At 33.2% G+C, this 19,537-nt stretch overlaps 1 protein-coding gene across 2 annotated transcripts in view; it reads right to left on the bottom strand.

Annotated features, from left to right (window-relative positions):
- LOC118186841 (uncharacterized) overlaps positions 1-19,537 on the bottom strand; it is an 83,521-nt gene that overhangs the window by 45,479 nt on the left and 18,505 nt on the right. For both annotated transcript variants that reach the window (XM_035357002.2, XM_035357001.2), the window contains exons 2-3: positions 13,663-13,719; positions 2,128-4,045 (exon numbers count right to left, since the gene is read on the bottom strand). In XM_035357002.2, the coding sequence (XP_035212893.1) occupies positions 2,128-3,990 (1,863 nt within the window). In that variant the 5' untranslated portion in view covers positions 3,991-4,045; positions 13,663-13,719. The remainder of the gene's footprint in view (positions 1-2,127; positions 4,046-13,662; positions 13,720-19,537) is intronic.

The following is a 19,537-nucleotide window of genomic DNA, read 5'->3' on the forward strand; positions in this document are numbered from 1 at the left end:
GTGCTTTCTGATTATCTGCACCTCCTTCCAAAAAATCAACTATTGGTGAGTAATTTTTTGCCAAGCTATGACATAAAAGACAACTCCATTTTTAAAAATGACAGCACGTTAAGAATTACAAAAAACAGCAACCGATTAACAAAATTAAAAATGCATGAAACATCCATAATAAAATACTCAGCTTTTTCCTACACTGTTTTTTCCCTATACACTTCAATCTGTTTTAGCTTAAAACTTCTCCTGTACACAGCAGGAAAATCAGAGCAATCTGTTAAATAAAATCAGAGAACTGCAGATGGTGGTGGTAATAGATTTATGGCGCAAAGCTCTAAAGGCCATATGCACCAAACACAGGATTTATTGTATATACGCTACATACAGAAAAAGGTTTAAAAACAACAGCACACTTATAAAATCGAGGCAAGTAAGTAAGATCATGAAATGGTGGGATGAAATTCTGATTAAGATTCAGATAATGATCTATGCAGTATGAATTTAAAATCATAACACATCTGATTCATTAAAATTCTAACATAAAACCAAATTAAATAATAGAGAACTGTTTCTTTCAGATACTGAAACAAATTGGTATTGATCTCTCTTCCAATTAAACAGTCAAGAGGCAAGTCTTGAACAAACAGGCTCATTCTCAGCTTTTAGTAGATAGCTATGTGTCGCTCTAGTGTGACCTGTTCTAAGCCAAGTCAAAAGAACTTCCTGCTTATGATTTCTACTACAATCCTAAAGCTCTATTCTAGACTTCACCATTCTTAACTTGTTACAAGATTGGAAGTCCCAAAATCGCTGCCACTTTTTTAAGATCCTTTTGTTTGATGACACGAGTGATATCTCTCAAAGAGATGAGGCGACCAGAGAGTTCAACAGCAGATTTCGCTGCGATGTCTGCCAACTCATTACCCTCTATTCTTGTATGTCCGGGAACAGAGAACTGCAGAAATTCAACATTGTATACAACTTGCTGCTATGCATAGTTGTTCTACCAATCTACACAACAATCTGTTTTTGCTCAAAAACATCAGAAAACTGTGAAAATTTGATTCATAAAATTCAATTGCTTATGGAGTAATCCTATAGATTTCACAATCCATTCACAGAATATGAATTTTTGCTTTCTCTACTGTTTGGCAAAACACCATATTTCTAAAGAAATGTAATGCTTTCTTTTTCATCAGGTGGCAAACTCCCCAGTCCCATTATAATTTCTTACAGTTTTTTTAAATGCACTCATTGCAATAAAAAACAAACACTAATAACATTAATCAGCTGCATACCTGGGTTGCTACATAAATATATTTTATCAATGCCATGGGTTGCCTACTCGTACAACAAAGAGCAGCCTCAAGAATACTTTTCAAGAGGGTGCAGATAATCAGAAAGTACCACAAGACATAATATGAAAAAATGCTGAAAATTGCTAGTGGAGAGAATGGGTTTTGCACAATCAGAATTTCATTAATTCAATAAACTTCATCACTGGAAAACTTCTTTCTTAGTAAAGGCTAAAAATTAGAAACCAAGAGAATCGGTGCTTTACCAGAAAATTGAGGGATGTGATGAAAAACTGGGAGAGCTGGCAGCTACGGATTCAGATCATTAACTGTGACTGCTACGCGGCACAAAAGCGCTGCATTCAGTAGTCTCAAAAACCGCGATGCAGCGCTTTTGCACTGCGAGTTTCAGCGTGTCTTTGTTGCTCCTTGTGGGTGTGAACGTAGTCTGACCTCACGCGTACTTTGTAACACGAATGCATTCTAAAATAACTAACTGCGTTGCAGGTTTCAAGACAAACGAACGCAGCGCTTTTGCGCCATGTAGCAGTCAAACAGTTAATGGCCCATTAAATTATGCATTTTGAAACAAACACTCCTGTTGTTAGTGAAAGAAGATGCCCCAAAATTTACGAATCAGACATTCATAAATACTAGAAAAGATTCAGTTAAAGGAAAAGAAACATAATTCCTTGTAACTCGTTTGCTAATAACTTCCAATTCAGATTTCATTAAAATAATTTTGTACTTCAGTTAATCACACAAAACTTCAAATATAATGAATTTTGGTTATTCATATCTAAAATAAACAGAAAAAAAATGGAAAAGATAATATTACCTCTTCTGCCAAATCTGCTGATATCATTCCTACACCATCTGAAAAGGTGTACTTTCCATCTGCAGACTTTTTGTCATTCAAACTAACAATATTTTCATCACTTAATTCTATTTGTACAGCTTCTTCAGATGTTGAAAAGCACTGCCCCATACGAGCCATATACTTTGCTACACTTTTAATATGGCTAAAGTCTCCCATCCAAGTTCGAATTGAGTTAGCAGTATTACCTTTACAATCAGCTGCATACATGTATAGACCATGCTCTCGAAGTTGGCTGTTTGAAGATGCTAACACCACATACTGTCTGGGACCAATTGATAAACCTTTTTTTAGAATTGCACCAGCAACTTCATCTAAAAAACGTCCCTTTTTTGTATGATACTGCACAGCAAATGTAAGTTTTGAAAAGTTATCATCTTGAATTGATACTCTCAACATATTTTCTGCACCAAATTCTCTGATAACTCTATTATCAAAATGTTCAGAAGGTGGCAAACATATCACCCGGGATGGACAAATAATCATACGGCGCATTAAACACATTCCTTCGGGAAGTTCAACCTTGTTTGAATTATGTTGATAATGTTCAAAAAGAACACTCAAAGCATCTCGGAATGTAAAAATGTCGTTCCTATCAATCATTTCGCTAATGTGATGCAAAGCATTCACTAATGCCTCTATATTTTCCTTGCAATATTTCTTCAAGCTCTTTTTTACTAACTCCCAATGGTCAGCTCGGTCCAAGTGATTTTCAGTTTCATCCATCAGAATAATCTGATCTCTGATTTCATTTGACTTTCCAGTAAGAACCTGCCATGCAAACTGACAAATAAATTCCACTTCTGAAACCACATTCCTGTTTAAACTAAAATTTCCTTTTTCAAATGGAAATTTAGAAAAATCTTTGTATCTTATTTTTAGGGCAACTGTTTCTACACTAGCATAGTAAAAATGTGTACTTGCTGGGCACCGCTGAATCAACCGTTCAATGATACCACTTGCTCTATGCTTACGGGAAATAACAATTTTGAAAACTAAACATTTACCAATTCGATACAAAGTACAATTAGATTTACTACACCAACAACCAAACTTAAGAGTTCGTTCCCATTTTCTCTCTTGATACTCTTGATCAGAAGCTAAAAATACTGCTTTTTCACCACTATGCATCTCATCTTCATCACCATCCTTGCTTTTTTTTTCCTTATAAACTAAAGGTATATGTTGTAACTGAAAAAACAATTGTACAATCTCTCTATTTGGTACATCATTAATTATAACTTTAGAGATAGATTTATACTGCACATAAAATTTGTTAGTTAAACCTTTGAATTTACAGTCATTTACATGATTTAAACACGTATATACAATAAAATTCCTTTGACTGTGTAAAAAAGTAGCCATTATTTCACGATCATTTGTTTTAGTTTCATAATGATACTGCTGCATGAAGTGCTCCATGCTAGGAAATGTTCCAAAAGCTATTTCTTTAATATCAACATCACAATGAGATTGTTTGCCTTTGTTCTTTAACACTGTGTGGTTACTAAGTCTTAACCATAACCTGGACAACTCATTTTTATCTTTGTTACACCATTCTTTAGATATTTTAGTAAAATAGACACCAGGATCAAAGTGTTTATTAGTTCCAAAGTATTTTATATGCACTTCCATTTCGCATAATTTAGCTTTATATACTTGGTCAACATCAATGTTTCTCGATTCTAAAATATTAATATCATAACTAATATTTTCTCTCTTGTGAAACTCGGTAAAAAATTCAAATGCATTCCTTTTCACATCATCTTCATTTATTGTACTTTTTCTAAACACAATAACAAATTTTAATAAACTTTCTGCCATTTTTTTAGAGAGTGACTTAAATTCCACAACAATAAAAGATTAAGAACAAGACAACCTGAAAATAAATATAAAGCATTAACAACTTTTAAAGCTAAAATAATTTGTACATTTTCAGTTAAAAATAATAAATTTTATATGATATATAAAAGTAACACAAAAATTTTAATTTTGCTTAAAAATAAAATTCATACATTGTTAAAAAAAGCACAATATATGTATGTTTAGTGTACCTGTTTCATACATATGAACCTGTTCATATACCTATTTAGTAAGATAAATATGTAAAGGAGAATTATGGCTTTAATTTGCAATAGTCATGTGGCTATATTTTAATCAGGATATTTCCCTTTTCCTTCCTAAAAACAGTATATGCTCAAGAAAAATCTTTCTTAACTCCATCATTTAAAAATTAATAATTGTCATATGACTTTTTTTATTACGCTAGTACTCCAGGTTTGAGGACAAACTTTTAACAATTTCACAAGAGAGAAAATTACGAAAGCAGTCATAGTGACTGCAAATGAAATTAAATTATTTCATTTTCTTTTTAAATATTTTGATATTTTTAAAATTTTTCCTAAATATATACAAAGATGACAAAATAATTCACCTGGCATGTTTTAAATGATTATTTTTTTTAAACATAACAGTATATACTAGAATTACAGCTAGTGGTCATTTTTGACTGTATTTCTTCCCTGTTTAATAAAAAACTCCCTAAAGGTGAAAGCATCTTCATGCCATTTGTCTAGGGCTTTTTTTTTTTTTTTTTCCATGCCAGATGTTACTCAACAGCTGGTCAGAATAAAAGTGAGTGTTCCCCCTTCCCAAAGATGTAATGTCTCAAACAGGTTTCATGTTTCTTGTGTGAATGTTTTAGAAAGTTCTTTGTCTTGTTTTGTGTCACAGCTTTGTTTTGCTTGCAAATGTTTGAGGCTTCTGACCATGATTTTCATTCTGTAAATTTTTTCTATTAATCATGTCACGTAGAACCACAAAAAATGACTTAGTATTAATCAAATAGAGTATGAAAATGATGAAATTGAGGATAACTCTGATTTAGAAATTAGTACCTAAGAAGAGGCTAACACAGAAATTTATTCTATTTCATTTGATGAAGATTGGATTAATAAAATTACAGATGGTTTTATTATTCTTCAAAAGAAATTGTCATAATATCTCTAGTACCTTGTCTCGAGGAAGTACCAGACATTATTTCATCATTTTCATATGTTTTACAAGAATTAACTGAGGATAACTCTGATTTAGAAATTAGTACCTAAGAAGAGGCTAACACAGAAATTTATTCTATTTCATTTGATGAAGATTGGATTAATAAAATTACAGATGGTTTTATTATTCTTCAAAAGAAATTGTCATAATATCTCTGGTACCTTGTCTCGAGGAAGTACCAGACATTATTTCATCATTTTCATACTCTATTTGATTTCAAAATTCTTACAAAAGGAAGTTTTATTGAGGTCAAGGTTTTAGCCCTCAATGAGAGTTTAGTCAAGAACGAGAAAGTAATTGTGGTTCAAAAAGACACGGAATAACCAAAGTCCACTAAGGAAACAAAGACAAATTCGATGTTTAAAAAATGCAGAAAGTTAATCAAAAAATGAAGAGAAAGCAAATGATTTAGTGGAGCACAGTGAGAAAAAAGCAAATTATTTTTCATCAAATTCATTTGGAAATCTTGCTCTTCAAAATGTTGTACAAGAAAAAGGTAGACAAACTATTTTTGCTAAGAGAAATGTAACTGATGGAAACATTAATGCATGGAGACTTATTATCAATGAAAAAATACTATCATATACAGCAATATACATAAGACAAGGCAAAACAAGGAAATCTAATCTCAAACTAAAATCACTTGATGAATTAGATGCTTTTATTACTCTATCATATGTCTGCAGCACTTTGGCTGCTAAAGGACTTTTTCTTTTGGGTTTATGGTCCAAATCCCTGGGCTTAAAACTTTTTAGTGAAACAATGTCTAAGGAGAGATTCTTGGAAACAAAGAATTATTTATACTCTGAATTAAAGACATCTAGATCATAAGTCAGAATTAAAGTTATCTACATCATACGAATTAAAAACTGATCCATTTTCTCTTCCTTCAGATGTCTGGAACACATTTAATGAGAATTGTTTATTATGTTATATTACAATTGATGAACAGTGTTCCCTACAAATACAAGACACTGTTTTATTCAGTACTTCGCAAAAAAACGGTAAGATTGGCATACAATTTGGGCTTTTCACTGATGCAAAAATACAAGACACTGTTTTATTCAGTACTTCGCAAAAAACCGGCAAGATTGGCATACAATTTGGGCTTTTCACTGATGCAAAAACAAAATACTTATAAACGGATATCCTTATTTTAAAGATTAAAGTTAACCAGTTGAAGAAATCTTCGGGCAGCATGTTGTTTTTTGGTTGATTAAGTCCTTTTATGGTATTGGGATGGAATATTCAACATGCAATTACTCTTTGAATTCAACCAAAAAATTTTCGTTGCATATAAGACTAATACTAATGGTTAAAAATGTTAAAAAGAAACAGTAACCATCAAAGTCTATAAAATAAAAAATCAATTTTTATAATTTTTTGAAGAGTTTTAACCCTTAACAAAAATAAATGTCATAAATTAAATTATTACATTTTATTAATTTGCCATAATGCTAGTGTTAACCATCTGAATTGCACTGTTATATTAAACATACCAGAAATTTTTAATTTTTTAACAAATGCATTTTTTTTTAATACTAAATGGCAGAACTACTTTATCTATCCTTAATATTTTGCAGCTATTAAATTAATACACCTCGTTCAAAGATCTCATTCTACAAATAAATTATACTGCAGGAGGAAAATTTTTTTAATCTACAAATACATGTTATATACAAGGTGAGCTTTATATATTTACTGCATTTCAATCAAAACTGATGATAGAAAGATTATTTAATGATTTTTAAGACTGGTATACAAATTATATTGACACCTATGTGAAGCATGCCATTATTGGCACTCAGCTTGTCTTCTGTCTCTACTCTAAGTAATATTAAGTATTTTATATTTATTTAGCAGCATACATAAGTAAAAAATATGTGCATTAAATGTCATGATGGTATGTCATATTACTGCCAGAATTAGTTTCAGAAGTATGCCAGAGAAAACTGCATGAAATCTGAAAGCATTATTAAATAATAACAAATAAATTTAGAAGGAAGAAGACACATTAAATGATACAAATAACACAAACAAACAAAACAAAGTTAATTACTTAAACAAAGTTAATTATTAAAACAAAATTAATTACTTAAGAATTAAAAACCAAATTACAAAAATTGACAGTATTTTGGTGAATATATATATATATTAAATGGTCAGCCTAGATAACTGATTGTTATTTTCTATTTTACTATAAAATGGAAATTAAGGCATTTAAAAAATAAGAAAAGGGTTTAAAAGATTTTTTTTTTATACGAGAATGGGGGGGGGATTTACTTTTATTCAACATATACTGTACATGCGCATCTCTGGATTCTAGAGGTTACTGAAAACTTGCTTTGCCTTTCTAAAAGACAATCTGATTGGTGCTGTGAACACTGGCTCTATGCCAGCTGCCCAAATGATGCATACGCAATACGATTCACCAAGAAAGTAATCGCTTTTGAAGTTGGCACGAAAATCACTTTTTTTGGACATCACAGTATGAAATTCCCAGACTTCGACTCAAATATTTAAATTCCCCGACTTTTTTGGTCAATTTTTGAATTTCCCGACCTTTCCCAGTTTTCAACACTTCTTGCACCACTTTATATATGTTGGATTTATATTTCTTAACTAGAATGAAAAGAAATATTAAATTCCGCTAAGACTACTAACTTTTTTAAACTTATTAACATGTTCAACATCCAAATTATTACACACACATATATACAGGGTGAATCTGAACAAGAGGGCAAAACTTTAGGGGTGATAAAAAGCAACTATACAGGCAATATTTGTCACAGAATGCATGGTCAGAACTCAAATGGCGAGCCGATAGGTGGCATTGTAAACAAATGGTGTAAAAAGGGTCAGTCTTCTCACCCAACAGCATTTTCTACTGTGGACTGCCAAGAGGATTGCTAGTTATTCAAACGACAAAATTTCCAGGACGATGGATTAGTTAATGTGTAGCCTTGGCTACTAATGTTTAAAATTAATTTATGACTAGTAAGAGCATGAATTATAAACAAATAGCTAAGTTATTGCATTTTATTTTCCGGCTGTCGAAATGCGACGCTACGAGCAACGTTTTGAAACCAAAACCTAGCAATCATGAATCAGAACTAGTTGCCATTCAGCATAAAGAAATTATAAATATGAATATTAACAAAATATTAAAGTTAATTTTATAAAATAATTAAACACATGAACAAATATATGAAATAAAAAATAATTACTTCTCATGCAATAACTGGGCCACTACACTACTCCCCCACCAGTAACTAAGTTACGTTACGAAGATGGAGAAATAGGTAGTAACTAGTATTGCAGTGTTAACCACTATCAAAATAATTTAGTCAGTCCTTGAATCTAACAGGTAAACGTATAGTTCTGCCTGTGCGAGAATGTTTTTGATTCACATCCGAATTTGAGTCCGGTCTCTGCAAATTAGTGTAGTCAGGTTGTATCAACTGAGAATTTTCCTCAGCTAAAATATATGCTGGTTTCAAGCAATCCAGGGATACATTAACATGTTTTCCTTTTATGCTAATAGTAAAATATTTGCCCTTGCGATCAATAACAGGAAATGGTCCTTCATAAGGAGGTTCCACAGGTTTTTTTACCCGATCTATTCGCTGAAACACATGAGAACAAGTTTTTAAGTCTTTATGGACAAATATCTGTTCAGATGAATTTTTACGAATTAGTCTCGGTCCAACAACTTCCATCTGTTTCTGGAGTTTATTAGCAAAAGTCTCCGATGCTGTCTGGATACTTGGTTCGCTGAAAAACTCTCTAGGAAGTCTGAGACTCTGGCCATAAACTACTTGTGCAATAGAATGATTGGTATCTTCTTGAATAGCAGTACGCAAACCCAAAAGTACTGTTGGTAACGTGTCCATCCAAGATATGTTGTTGTGGGCTTTTAATGCTGTTTTTAATGTTCGATGAAGGCGCTCAACTTTGCCATTACACGAGGGGTAGTAGGCAGTAGTGTGTTGTAAATTGATGCCACAGATTTTGGACAAAGCTCGTAATGTATCACTTTTAAATTGGGATCCACGATCACCAATGAGTTTACTTGGCGTTCCGAAACACGCAATCCAGTTGCTATAAAAGGCTCTTGCGACGTTCTCAGCGGAAATATTTTCTAAAGGAATTGCTTCCATCCAATTTGAAAATCTATCTATGCAAGTAAGACAATAAATAATCCCTTTAGATGGTGGAAGTGGTCCTATGAGATCGATATGGATGACAGAAAATCTTCCTGGTGGTACTTCAAACTCACCTAATTTTGTTTTGGTGTGCCGACTGATTTTAGCTTTTTGGCAAGGAATGCAGGTTCTTGTCCACAACTGTACATCTTTTTTTATGTTAGGCCAAATGAATTTTGATGTCATTAATTTCATAGTCGATTTTATTCCTGGATGTGATAAACCATGAATTCGTTGAAAGACGTGCTTTCTGAAAGCCTGAGGAATATACGGCCGAACATGTGTAGCTGATGTATCACACCACAAATATTTCCCCGAAGGTAGAGAACATTGCTTGAAATTCAAGGAAGTAGTGGTTTGCAAACTCTTCAGTTCTTCGTCTTGAGTTTGTTCATCAGCTATTTTATTATAATCTATCGATGAAATTTCATTAACTCTAGATAATGTATCCGCCACAATATTATTCTCATGTTTTACATATTTGATATCAGTCGAAAACTGGGAGATGTATTGAAGTTGGCGAGCCTGTCTAGGTGTTGCTTTGTCAAGTTTTTGAGGAAAGGCGAATATTAAGGGCTTGTGATTTGTATAAATTGTAAATACTCTTCCTTCTAGATAATGCTTAAAGTGTCTAACTGAAAGATATATGCTTAATAGTTCTCCATCATAGGTGCTATATTTTTGCTGAGTATCACTTAATTTTTTAGAAAAAAATGCTATTGGCTTCCACGAGGAGTTTTCATATTGTTGCAACACTGAGCCAATCACCGTATCTGAAGCATCTGTAAATAACGCCAGAGGTAATTCAGAATTGGGAAAAGACAACAGTGCCGTGTTCACCAGGTCATTCTTGCACGTTTCAAACTGTTTTTCGGCTTCTTCAGTCCATTCGATTTTACGTTTGTCCCTCTTTTTAGCTCCCTTGAGATACGTATGTAACAATGCTTGATTCTTCGCTGTATCCTTTATATAACGACGATAAAAGTTAAGTATTCCAAGAAAGGTTCTAAGTTCATGAATTGTTTCTGGTCGTTTGTAGTTAGTAATAGCTTGAACTCTTTCTGGCAAAGGACGGGAACCCTTAGGTGTAATTAGGTAGCCTAGAAACTCAATTTGTGGAACAGCAAAGACAGATTTTGAAACATTAATTCTTAACCCAAATGTATGTAATCTTTTGAAAACTAATTTAAGGTGATTTTCGTGTTCTTCATGGGTACTGGATGCAATGAGTATATCGTCTAAATAGGGAAAAACGAATTCTAATCCTCTAAAGACTTTGTGAATAAATCTTTGGAACGTTGAAGGAGCATTTTTTAAACCGAAACTCATTACATTAAATTCGTATAAACCGAAAGGAGTGATGATAGCCGTTTTACATTTGTCTTCTTCTGCAATGGGAATTTGAAAATAAGCTTTGAATAAATCAATTTTAGAAAAAATATTTGTACCTCTTAAAATATGATGAAAATCTTCAATGCGAGGAATTGGGTATCGATCAGGTATCGTCTGCGCATTCAATCGTCGGTAGTCTCCGCAAGGACGATATGAACCATCCTTTTTCGTAACAAGGTGCAAGGGGCTTGACCACTGGGAGTTTGATGGACGAATTATTCCATTGTCAAGCATAAATTTAAATTCCTCTTTAGCTATAGCTAAGCGTTTTGGATCGAGCTGTCGTGCCTTTGAATAAACGGGTTGACCATTAGTCGTAATAAAATGTGTAACACCATGTTTAATTTGTGTAGGAAAAGGTTAGGTTTAGAAATTTCGGGATATTTCGACAGTAAATTGAAAATTTTTATGGATTTATTTAATGTGGTTACTGAGTAATCACTGGAAATAGCAGCGACATCACACTGGACACAAAGCTGTGTTACGCCATCAATTAATTTTTTCTTATTTATATCGATAAGCAATTTATATTTGTGAAGAAAGTCAGCTCCTAAAATACCTTTTGTGACATCAGCAATTATGAATGGAAACTGAAAATCACGACGTAATCCCAAATCAAGAGTTAGCGGTTTTATGCCATAAGTGGAAATATCTGTGCCATTAGCTGCATACAGTTTATATTCAGTTTTACATTTATTCTGTGAAGTAGCAGGAATTATGCTTACGTCAGCTCCGCTATCAATAAGAAAGTGCAAATTTGATCTTCGGTCACGAACGAATAAATGAAATTTGCGACAATCCTTCATATTTTCTGCAGCAGCATTTGCCGCTGAACCTACTGCAGATTCGAGTTTTCCTGGTTTTTGAAATTGTTTTCTACCCAAGCACACGGAGGCTTGCATTTCTCTGGAATGCATTCTGCTCCAAAACGAAAGTGATAAAAACAAAATTTGCCAGTAGGGTCATATCGTTTACGAGTTCGGCTTCGAGATCGTGAACGTGAATTACGTAAATCCGAGTCCCTGCGTCTTGAGCGAATGGTTATTTGATCAATTTTTTGTTCAAGAAAGGTAATTCTTTGCAACAAATCATTTGCGGGAACGGAAGGAGCATTAGTACTAAATACTTCTGGTTTCCGATTCATATCACTAATTTTATCTGCCATAGACGCTAACTTGGTTACATCTTCATCACTAACTAATAATATATTTTTTATGGAGTCAGGTAGCTTCTCCAGCCATAAAGTTTTGATTAGATTTTCAGACACATCTGTAGTAGCAACTGATCTCAACTTCTGCAAAAGTTGGCTTGGTTTCATGTCTCCAAGTTCGATACCAGTAATCAAATGTTTAATCCGTACATTTTCACTTTCTTTGAATAAATGTAATAACCTAATTTTAACATCCGAATATTTTGTGGCACTATCGTTCGTTACAATGTCCCAAATATTTTCAACGAACTTAGGTTCAAGCTGTGAAACTAAATAATTAAATTTCGTTTCTTCTGAAACGATATTACTATGTTTGAACTGAGCTTCAACTTGAAAAAACCATATTTCCGGTTTATCAATCCAAAAAGGAGGTATTTTTACACTCACCTTATGAAGCTCCGGTGACTGCATCGTATCTTTCATAGCAGTTTCAGAAGAGTCATTTGTTGACATTTCGAAAATTAATCAGGGTCACCACGATGTAGCCTTGGCTACTAATGTTTAAAATTAATTTATGACTAGTAACAGCATGAATTATAAACAAATAGCTAAGTTATTGCATTTTATTTTCCGGCTGTTGAAATGCGACGCTACGAGCAACGTTTTGAAACCAAAACCTAGCAATCATGAATCAGAACTAGAACTAGTTGCCATTCAGCATAAAGAAATTATAAATATGAATATTAACAAAATATTAAAGTTAATTTTATAAAATAATTAAACACATGAATAAATATATGAAATAAAAAATAATTATTTCTCATGCAATAACTGGGCCACTACAAATATGGTCCCACAGCTTGGCAACCAATATCACCGGATCTCTCAAGTTTGAACTTTTGCTGGGGAGCCATAAGAAAAGCCTAACCTACAAGTGTCCCCATTGAAACCAATATGGATCTAATCCCCAGAATCGCCGTTGTTGCTGGCAATATTTGGGAATTGCCTGGTGTCTTTGCAAATATGCGCCAAACCTTATCTCACAAGTGTGAAGCCTGCATTACAGCTGGTGAAAGGACTGTTGAGCAATTTCTATGAGCATGTTCTGTTAAAATATTTTCTGAAGTATCTCCTCTTATTCTTGTGTTAATTCTTGAATTATGACAGTGGAAAACTACCCTGCAACTTCTCATCGTTTGTTTTCCAACAGATATCCTATGACGAATATTGATCATATAGCTGCCTTTTATCACCCTCTAAAGTTTTGCCCTCTTGTTCAGATTCTGCCAGTATAAGCTGAGTTTGTTCTTTTACATCCTTGTTTAATGTAATAGGTAATTTCAAATTGCTTCATTCACGAGTTATTTAGCACAAAATTTAATTTTCATCTGTGCACAATATTTTTTCATTTGAAAGGGATATTTAGAAGGATGTATTTACAGCAATGACAAGCATTTTTTTTAAATATCATATATCAAGCTTCTGGCTCATTGAAAAAAAAATATTCAAGTCTCATTTTACAGATTATTTCTAAGTAAACTAAATTTTACTTAATACTAGAAGTTATTTGACTCTGTAAAGCTAAAAAATAAGTTAACTATTTTCTATTCTTTTCTCAAAATTGAAATTGAACATGTAGATTAACTAATTACGAATACCAGTAATATTCGTAATCATTGTTAGGAAACTTACAAGACTGTCTTCATTCATTCCATCAATACTAGCTTCAACTGCATCAATATAATTCTTCTGCAAAGAAGAATAAATTTATTACATTTAAAGCAAATCATAATTACATTAAAGAATATTTTTAAAGAATACATAATTTCATTCAAAGCAAATACGAGATTACATGCACTCGGTGAAAAAAATTGTTGCTCTTATTTTATGTAAAAAAATTTATTACTTAAACATTTTTAATTGATTTTAAATCTAGGGGGTAAACCATTAAACCAGACTAAATTACACAGTTTTTATTTATTCTTATAACTAGAGGAAAACTGAGCATAAACTAAATTTTGAACATAAATAGAAGTTTGATATATAAAGGATTTATTTGTTTACATTCTAGAAATCAATAACTTTTTTCAACATTCGTAGTACAGTTTGTATCATCTATTGAAAACCAACAAACCTTTCGCACATACAATATACAAAATGTTTACAGGTTTTTGCATATCCACTAACTCATAAAAAATACACAAAAATGTTTATGATATTTTTCCTTTTAGCTCACTTAGACCAAATGATATTTCTGGCTTCTCTTTTGAGATTTTTTTTTTTTTTTTTTTTTTTAATCCTACACCCGTCTTCAGCATTTCTGCCATTAGTCAATGAGCAGCCAAATGAAATGATGAGAGTGTAAAAAAACAAGGTTAAAAATTAGTCTTCATAAGAGTTGTCTCTAATAAACTTTAATTCTTTTCAGCACTGTTCCCAGTCTGGGCACACTAAACAAATTCCCTCTGTACACACTGAAAAATTGAATGGAAAAGGCCTTACAGGTTACTTTTCTTATTTATACTAGGTGGCAGCACAACAGAAACCAATGCATACATTTTAGTCATGTTTAGTTTTATTTTTCAAGAAATCTTTCATATTTTTTTTAAGATTAAAAAAAAAATTGTTTGAAAAGAAATTTCTATTTTCTTGGCTGTATGCTGATCTCTTAATTCTACATTAGTTTTAAGTTTTTACCTTGAAATCTTGCTTAAAATCGAATGATGAACTTCTGGTGCATCCAGCTTGAGATCACTGAAACACCATGACCATACCATCTTTGTTTACTGCAGTATTTTCTTCTGCGAGCTCATTCACAATATTGGAAAGGTGGGCACACATCTGCATTTTATTTCCTATTTTTTTTTAATATTTGTTTCTTAGGGGGGCTGGCAGCAAACTAAAATTGTTGGGGTATTTTTCTGAAGGTGAGGGGTAATTGTTAGCTCTGATTTTTTATTGCAGCAATTCTCTCTTTTTCTTTCGCTTTGGCTGAAAGAAGTTTTGTTAGCGCTATGTTTTGGTAGTTTTGAATTGTAGATGTTTATTTAATTTTATAGTTTATATTTTCTTAATTGTAGATAGTTTATTTTTTTCTGATTTTTAAATATTTTGCAAATGGGTCGGAGAGGCCTGACCATTTCTGAAGTATTGAAAGTACTAAACAAATTGCCTTCAAATAATGAATCCGATAGGGATCCCAGTACATGTGCAAAACACACAATGTTAGATGTTGTGAAATGATTTGAAGTAATAACTGGTGGGAGGCGCTGCTGTTCGTGACGTCAGCCTGCGTGCTGAGTGTTTTGAATGTTTTGCATGTAGACAGAACGAAAGCTGATCTCGGAAGAGAAAGACTGTTTTTGATGAAAACAAAGAAAGGCTTATTAAGAATTTTTTGTCTTTATTCAAAATGCTCCCAGCCTCGGGTAAAGGCAGCCCACAACTGAATGAACTGTTTTGAATATATTCGATTTATATATTTTCTGTGTTCGCAACATAGTGGTACCCTCGGCGGGACTGGGTGCTATGAATTAGAATTTTCCAATTGAACTTTTGATTTTGAACTTCGATTTTGAATATACTTTGAAGATGGATTTGATCCCTTTAAAGGCCCAAAGAAGACTTAGAATTGCATTTTCTCAAACCTCAAGGAAAACCGAAAGTGAATTAACTAAAGAAGTAAGAGATTTAAAAATACTTTCGATTTTAAAGTGTCAACTTTGTGATAAGTTCCAGAGACTTAACGTATGGCAGAGTGCTATATTGCAGCAGATTTTGCAGACTGAAGATGGAGAAAAATTATTTAATGACGATTTTCAAGAAGCGGAGGATTGCCGAGATAAGTTTCTAGAACAGTGTGCTCAAATAGATGCGGAAATACAAGCTTCCTCTCTTCCAAGTAACTCTGAATCTAGGAAATTTAAATTGCTTAAAATTGAGCTTAAAAAATTCAGTGGTGAAGTTAAAAATTACCTGACTTTTTGGAGTCAGTTCCAGAAAATACACGACGACAAAAGTATCACTGATGAAGATAAAATGCAGTATCTATTGCAGGCCATGGAACCCAAATCGAAGGCAGAACGCCTAGTTCTTAGCTTTCCGGCAGCGGCAGCTAATTATCCTAAAGCCATCGAACAACTAAGAGAGTGTTTTGGACGTGAAGATTTACTTGTGCAAATTTATGTGAAGACTTGTTAAGCCTAGTGATGAAGAACGCTGTAACCGGAAGAGCAAAAACTGATCTACCCTCCCTGTATGATGAACTAGAAGGAAAATTGTGAGCGTTGGAAAGTTTGGGGAGAACCCAAGAAAAATATGGGGATTTTTTTACCCCCTTAAGTGGAAAGTTGCTTAGAAGAAGTACTGATGGCGTGGATCAGAAGAAGTACTGATGGCGTGGGAAAGAAGCCGAAATCACGACTCCATTGAAACTAAAGGGACTCGATCCTTGCAACATTTAATGAATTTCTTAAAACAGGAAGTAAAGGGGGAAGAGATGGTTCGCAAGAACTAGTTTCGCTTCCCAACATAACCATCGGAAGAAAGACTTTAACCACGAACCAATAAAGCAAAATGAACCCGTAACAGCGTCAGCTCTAGTAAGTCTTGAGAATTCAGGTAAGAGTGTTCCGAACTGTAATTTTTGTGAAAAGAAACATTTTAGTGAAAAATGTTACTCCGCAAAAAAATGACTTTCGCTGGAAAACAACAACTGTTATTGAAAAAAGGTGCTTGTTTCTCTTATCTGAAAAGAGCGAGTCACATTAGTAAATTTTGTCCTTTGAAAGGTAAGATAAGTTGTTCTATTTGCAAAAGTTATAATAATTTTAATGTAATGTGTAATCAAACGCTAAAAATTAATGATCAGATAAGTGTTTCAAAAGAAAGATCTCTTTCTAACTGTGGCAGAAGCGAAACTGTATTTTTACAAACACTGTGTGTTCCAGTTCGGTGTCAGGGTCGCGAGAAAATTCGAAGCCAAAGTAGCTACATTAGTGAAAGTATGATGAGTCAGCTTAAAGCGTCTCCTCTTATTCAGGAGACAGTTAGTTATACATGCAATGTTTGGGGGGGGGACAAAACGAAACCTAAACAACATGAAGTGTTTTTGGTTGAGGTCAGCAATTTAAAAGGAAGGTTCGCATGTAGTTTTGAAGTACTTTCTGAAAAAAGAATTTGGGGTTTTATTCCTAAGGTTAAGGATAAAGAGATTTTGAATGAATTAAAAGAAAAAGAAATCAAAATTTTCTGATCCATTGGGAAAGGAAACTGAAATTAACCTTTTAATCGGAGCAGATGTTATAGGAAAATTATTGATGGAAAATTCTATTGAATTACAGTCGGGAGTAACGGCTGTAGAAACTCGGTGGATGGTATTTGGAAAACGAAATTCGGGTGAAAAGGATAATATTTTGAAGACATTTTCAATGCATGTCAGGAGAGTTCCTTTGATTGAGTTATGGGAACTCGAAAAAATAGGAATATGCACTCCAATCGAAACTGTTAAAATGAAAGAAAGTTTTAATTTATCTGAATTTGAGAATAAAATGAAAATTCTTCCAGATGGAAGATATGAAGTAGAACTTCCACGGAAATGTGATACGACACATTTAACCGATAATAAAGAATTATCCTGGAAAAGGTATCAAAAGATGACCTATAAACTCAGATGTAGTAAATTTTTCAATGGTTATCAAAATGTGTTCAAGGAATGGGAAAGGTTGAATATTATTGAACGCGTACCAGAAAACGAACTGAATAATGAATGTCATTATTTGCCGCATAGGCCAGTAATCAAATTAGGAAATGAAACCACGAAAATTAGTCCTATTTTTGACGCTTCTGCATTTGAGAAAGGGAAACTCTCTTTGAACGAATGTTTGTGTAAAGGAATAAATCTTATTGAATTAATATTTGATATTATAGATCGTTTTAGAATGTATCCGATAGGTATTAGTGCCGATATTGAAAAAGCTTTTTTAATGTTATCTGTCGCATCTAAAGATAGAGATTTTCTCAGATTTTTTTTTTCCCATGCAATGAAGGGCAATTAATATATAGTCATTGCAGAGTTGCGTTTGGAATTTCCTCGAGATCCTACTTGTTGAACGCATCTATAATGCATCTATTAGAAAACTGTCCACGTCAATTGAAATCGTCGAGTTGTTCAAAAATTGAAATCATCATTTTATGCGGATAATTGTTTATCTAGTGTTTTTAGTATTGATGAACAGTTTACATTTATTGAACATTCCAAATTAATCATGTCAAATGGATGTTTTAACTTGCGTGGTTTTGAAAGCAATGTGGCTGGTACAAATGTTGACAAACATTCAGCCGATACTTCCGTTTTGGGGGTAATTTGGAATTTGGATAATGATATGCTGAGATGCTGCACAGATACAGATACATTGACCTGTATACATTGTGATACGAAAGATACAGATACATTGTGATATGAAAATCACAAAGAGAACAATTTTGGCAATTGTGCAGACAATTTTTGATCCTATTGGTTTATTAACGCCAACTACATTGCTTCCGAAACCGTTGTTGTAAAAATTGTGGAAAGTGAAAATTGCATGGGATGATGAATTGTCTCCAAATGATGTAAATACATTTTTGAAGTGGTTTAAAGAACTTAATGTTTTTAAAGATGTTACTTTGCCTCGATACTTGTTTATTAATGACACGTCTGAACTACATGTATTTGTGGATGCTTGCAAGGGGCGTATGAAGCGTGCGTCTTTGTTCGATCTGCATTTAATTCTGAAGTAAAAATAAATCTCATACGGGCGAAGTCTAGAGTATCGGCTTTGAAACCTTTAAGCATTCCTGCTTAGAATTAATGGCCTGTTGTATAGGTTCTAGACTTGCAAATTCTATTATCAAGGCTCTCAGTTTGCCTGACTTAAAAGTTACCTTCTGGTCTGATTCCACCACTGCCCTGTGGTGGATAACAGAGCAAGGAAATTGGTCCGTTTTCATAGAAAATAGGGTTAAAGAGATTCGAAAGTTGACGCGAGGTCATTCATTGAGACATGTCCCAGGGAAACTAAATATTGTCGACTTGTTATCGCGCGGATGTTTTGCGAAGCACATGCTTTGGTCTAGATGGTGGGAAGGCCTCTTGTGGTTGCGAGAAGACCATGAAAACTGGCCCACTGGTGAGATTATTTGTTTGCATGAAGAAGTAGAATTGGAGAGGAAAAAGATAAAAATAGTAAATATTGATCTATCAAAAGAAGCACCCCCTTGGCAGTGAATCAGTGTATCCAAGTATGATAAAATGATTAGAATATTTGCATGGATATTTAGATTTGTAAATAATTGCAAAGATGGTTCTGAAAAGAATGGAAACATTGAACTTTCACAGTATGAAATTGAAAATTCTGAGAAAATTTTAATTCGTTTGGTTCAAAATTATTATCTAACTGATAAGAAATCTTATAATTTTATTGAAACGCTCACTGATGATGATGGTATTCTGAGAGTTAAAACGAGAATACTAAACAGAGATGACCATGAATCTTTTCTGTATCCAATACTGTTACCAGAAAAATGT

This window comes from Stegodyphus dumicola, chromosome 7 (genome assembly GCF_044657685.1).
Source record: "Stegodyphus dumicola isolate Sdum_Otavi_A_Nest chromosome 7, ASM4465768v1".
NCBI lineage: Eukaryota > Metazoa > Arthropoda > Arachnida > Araneae > Eresidae > Stegodyphus > Stegodyphus dumicola.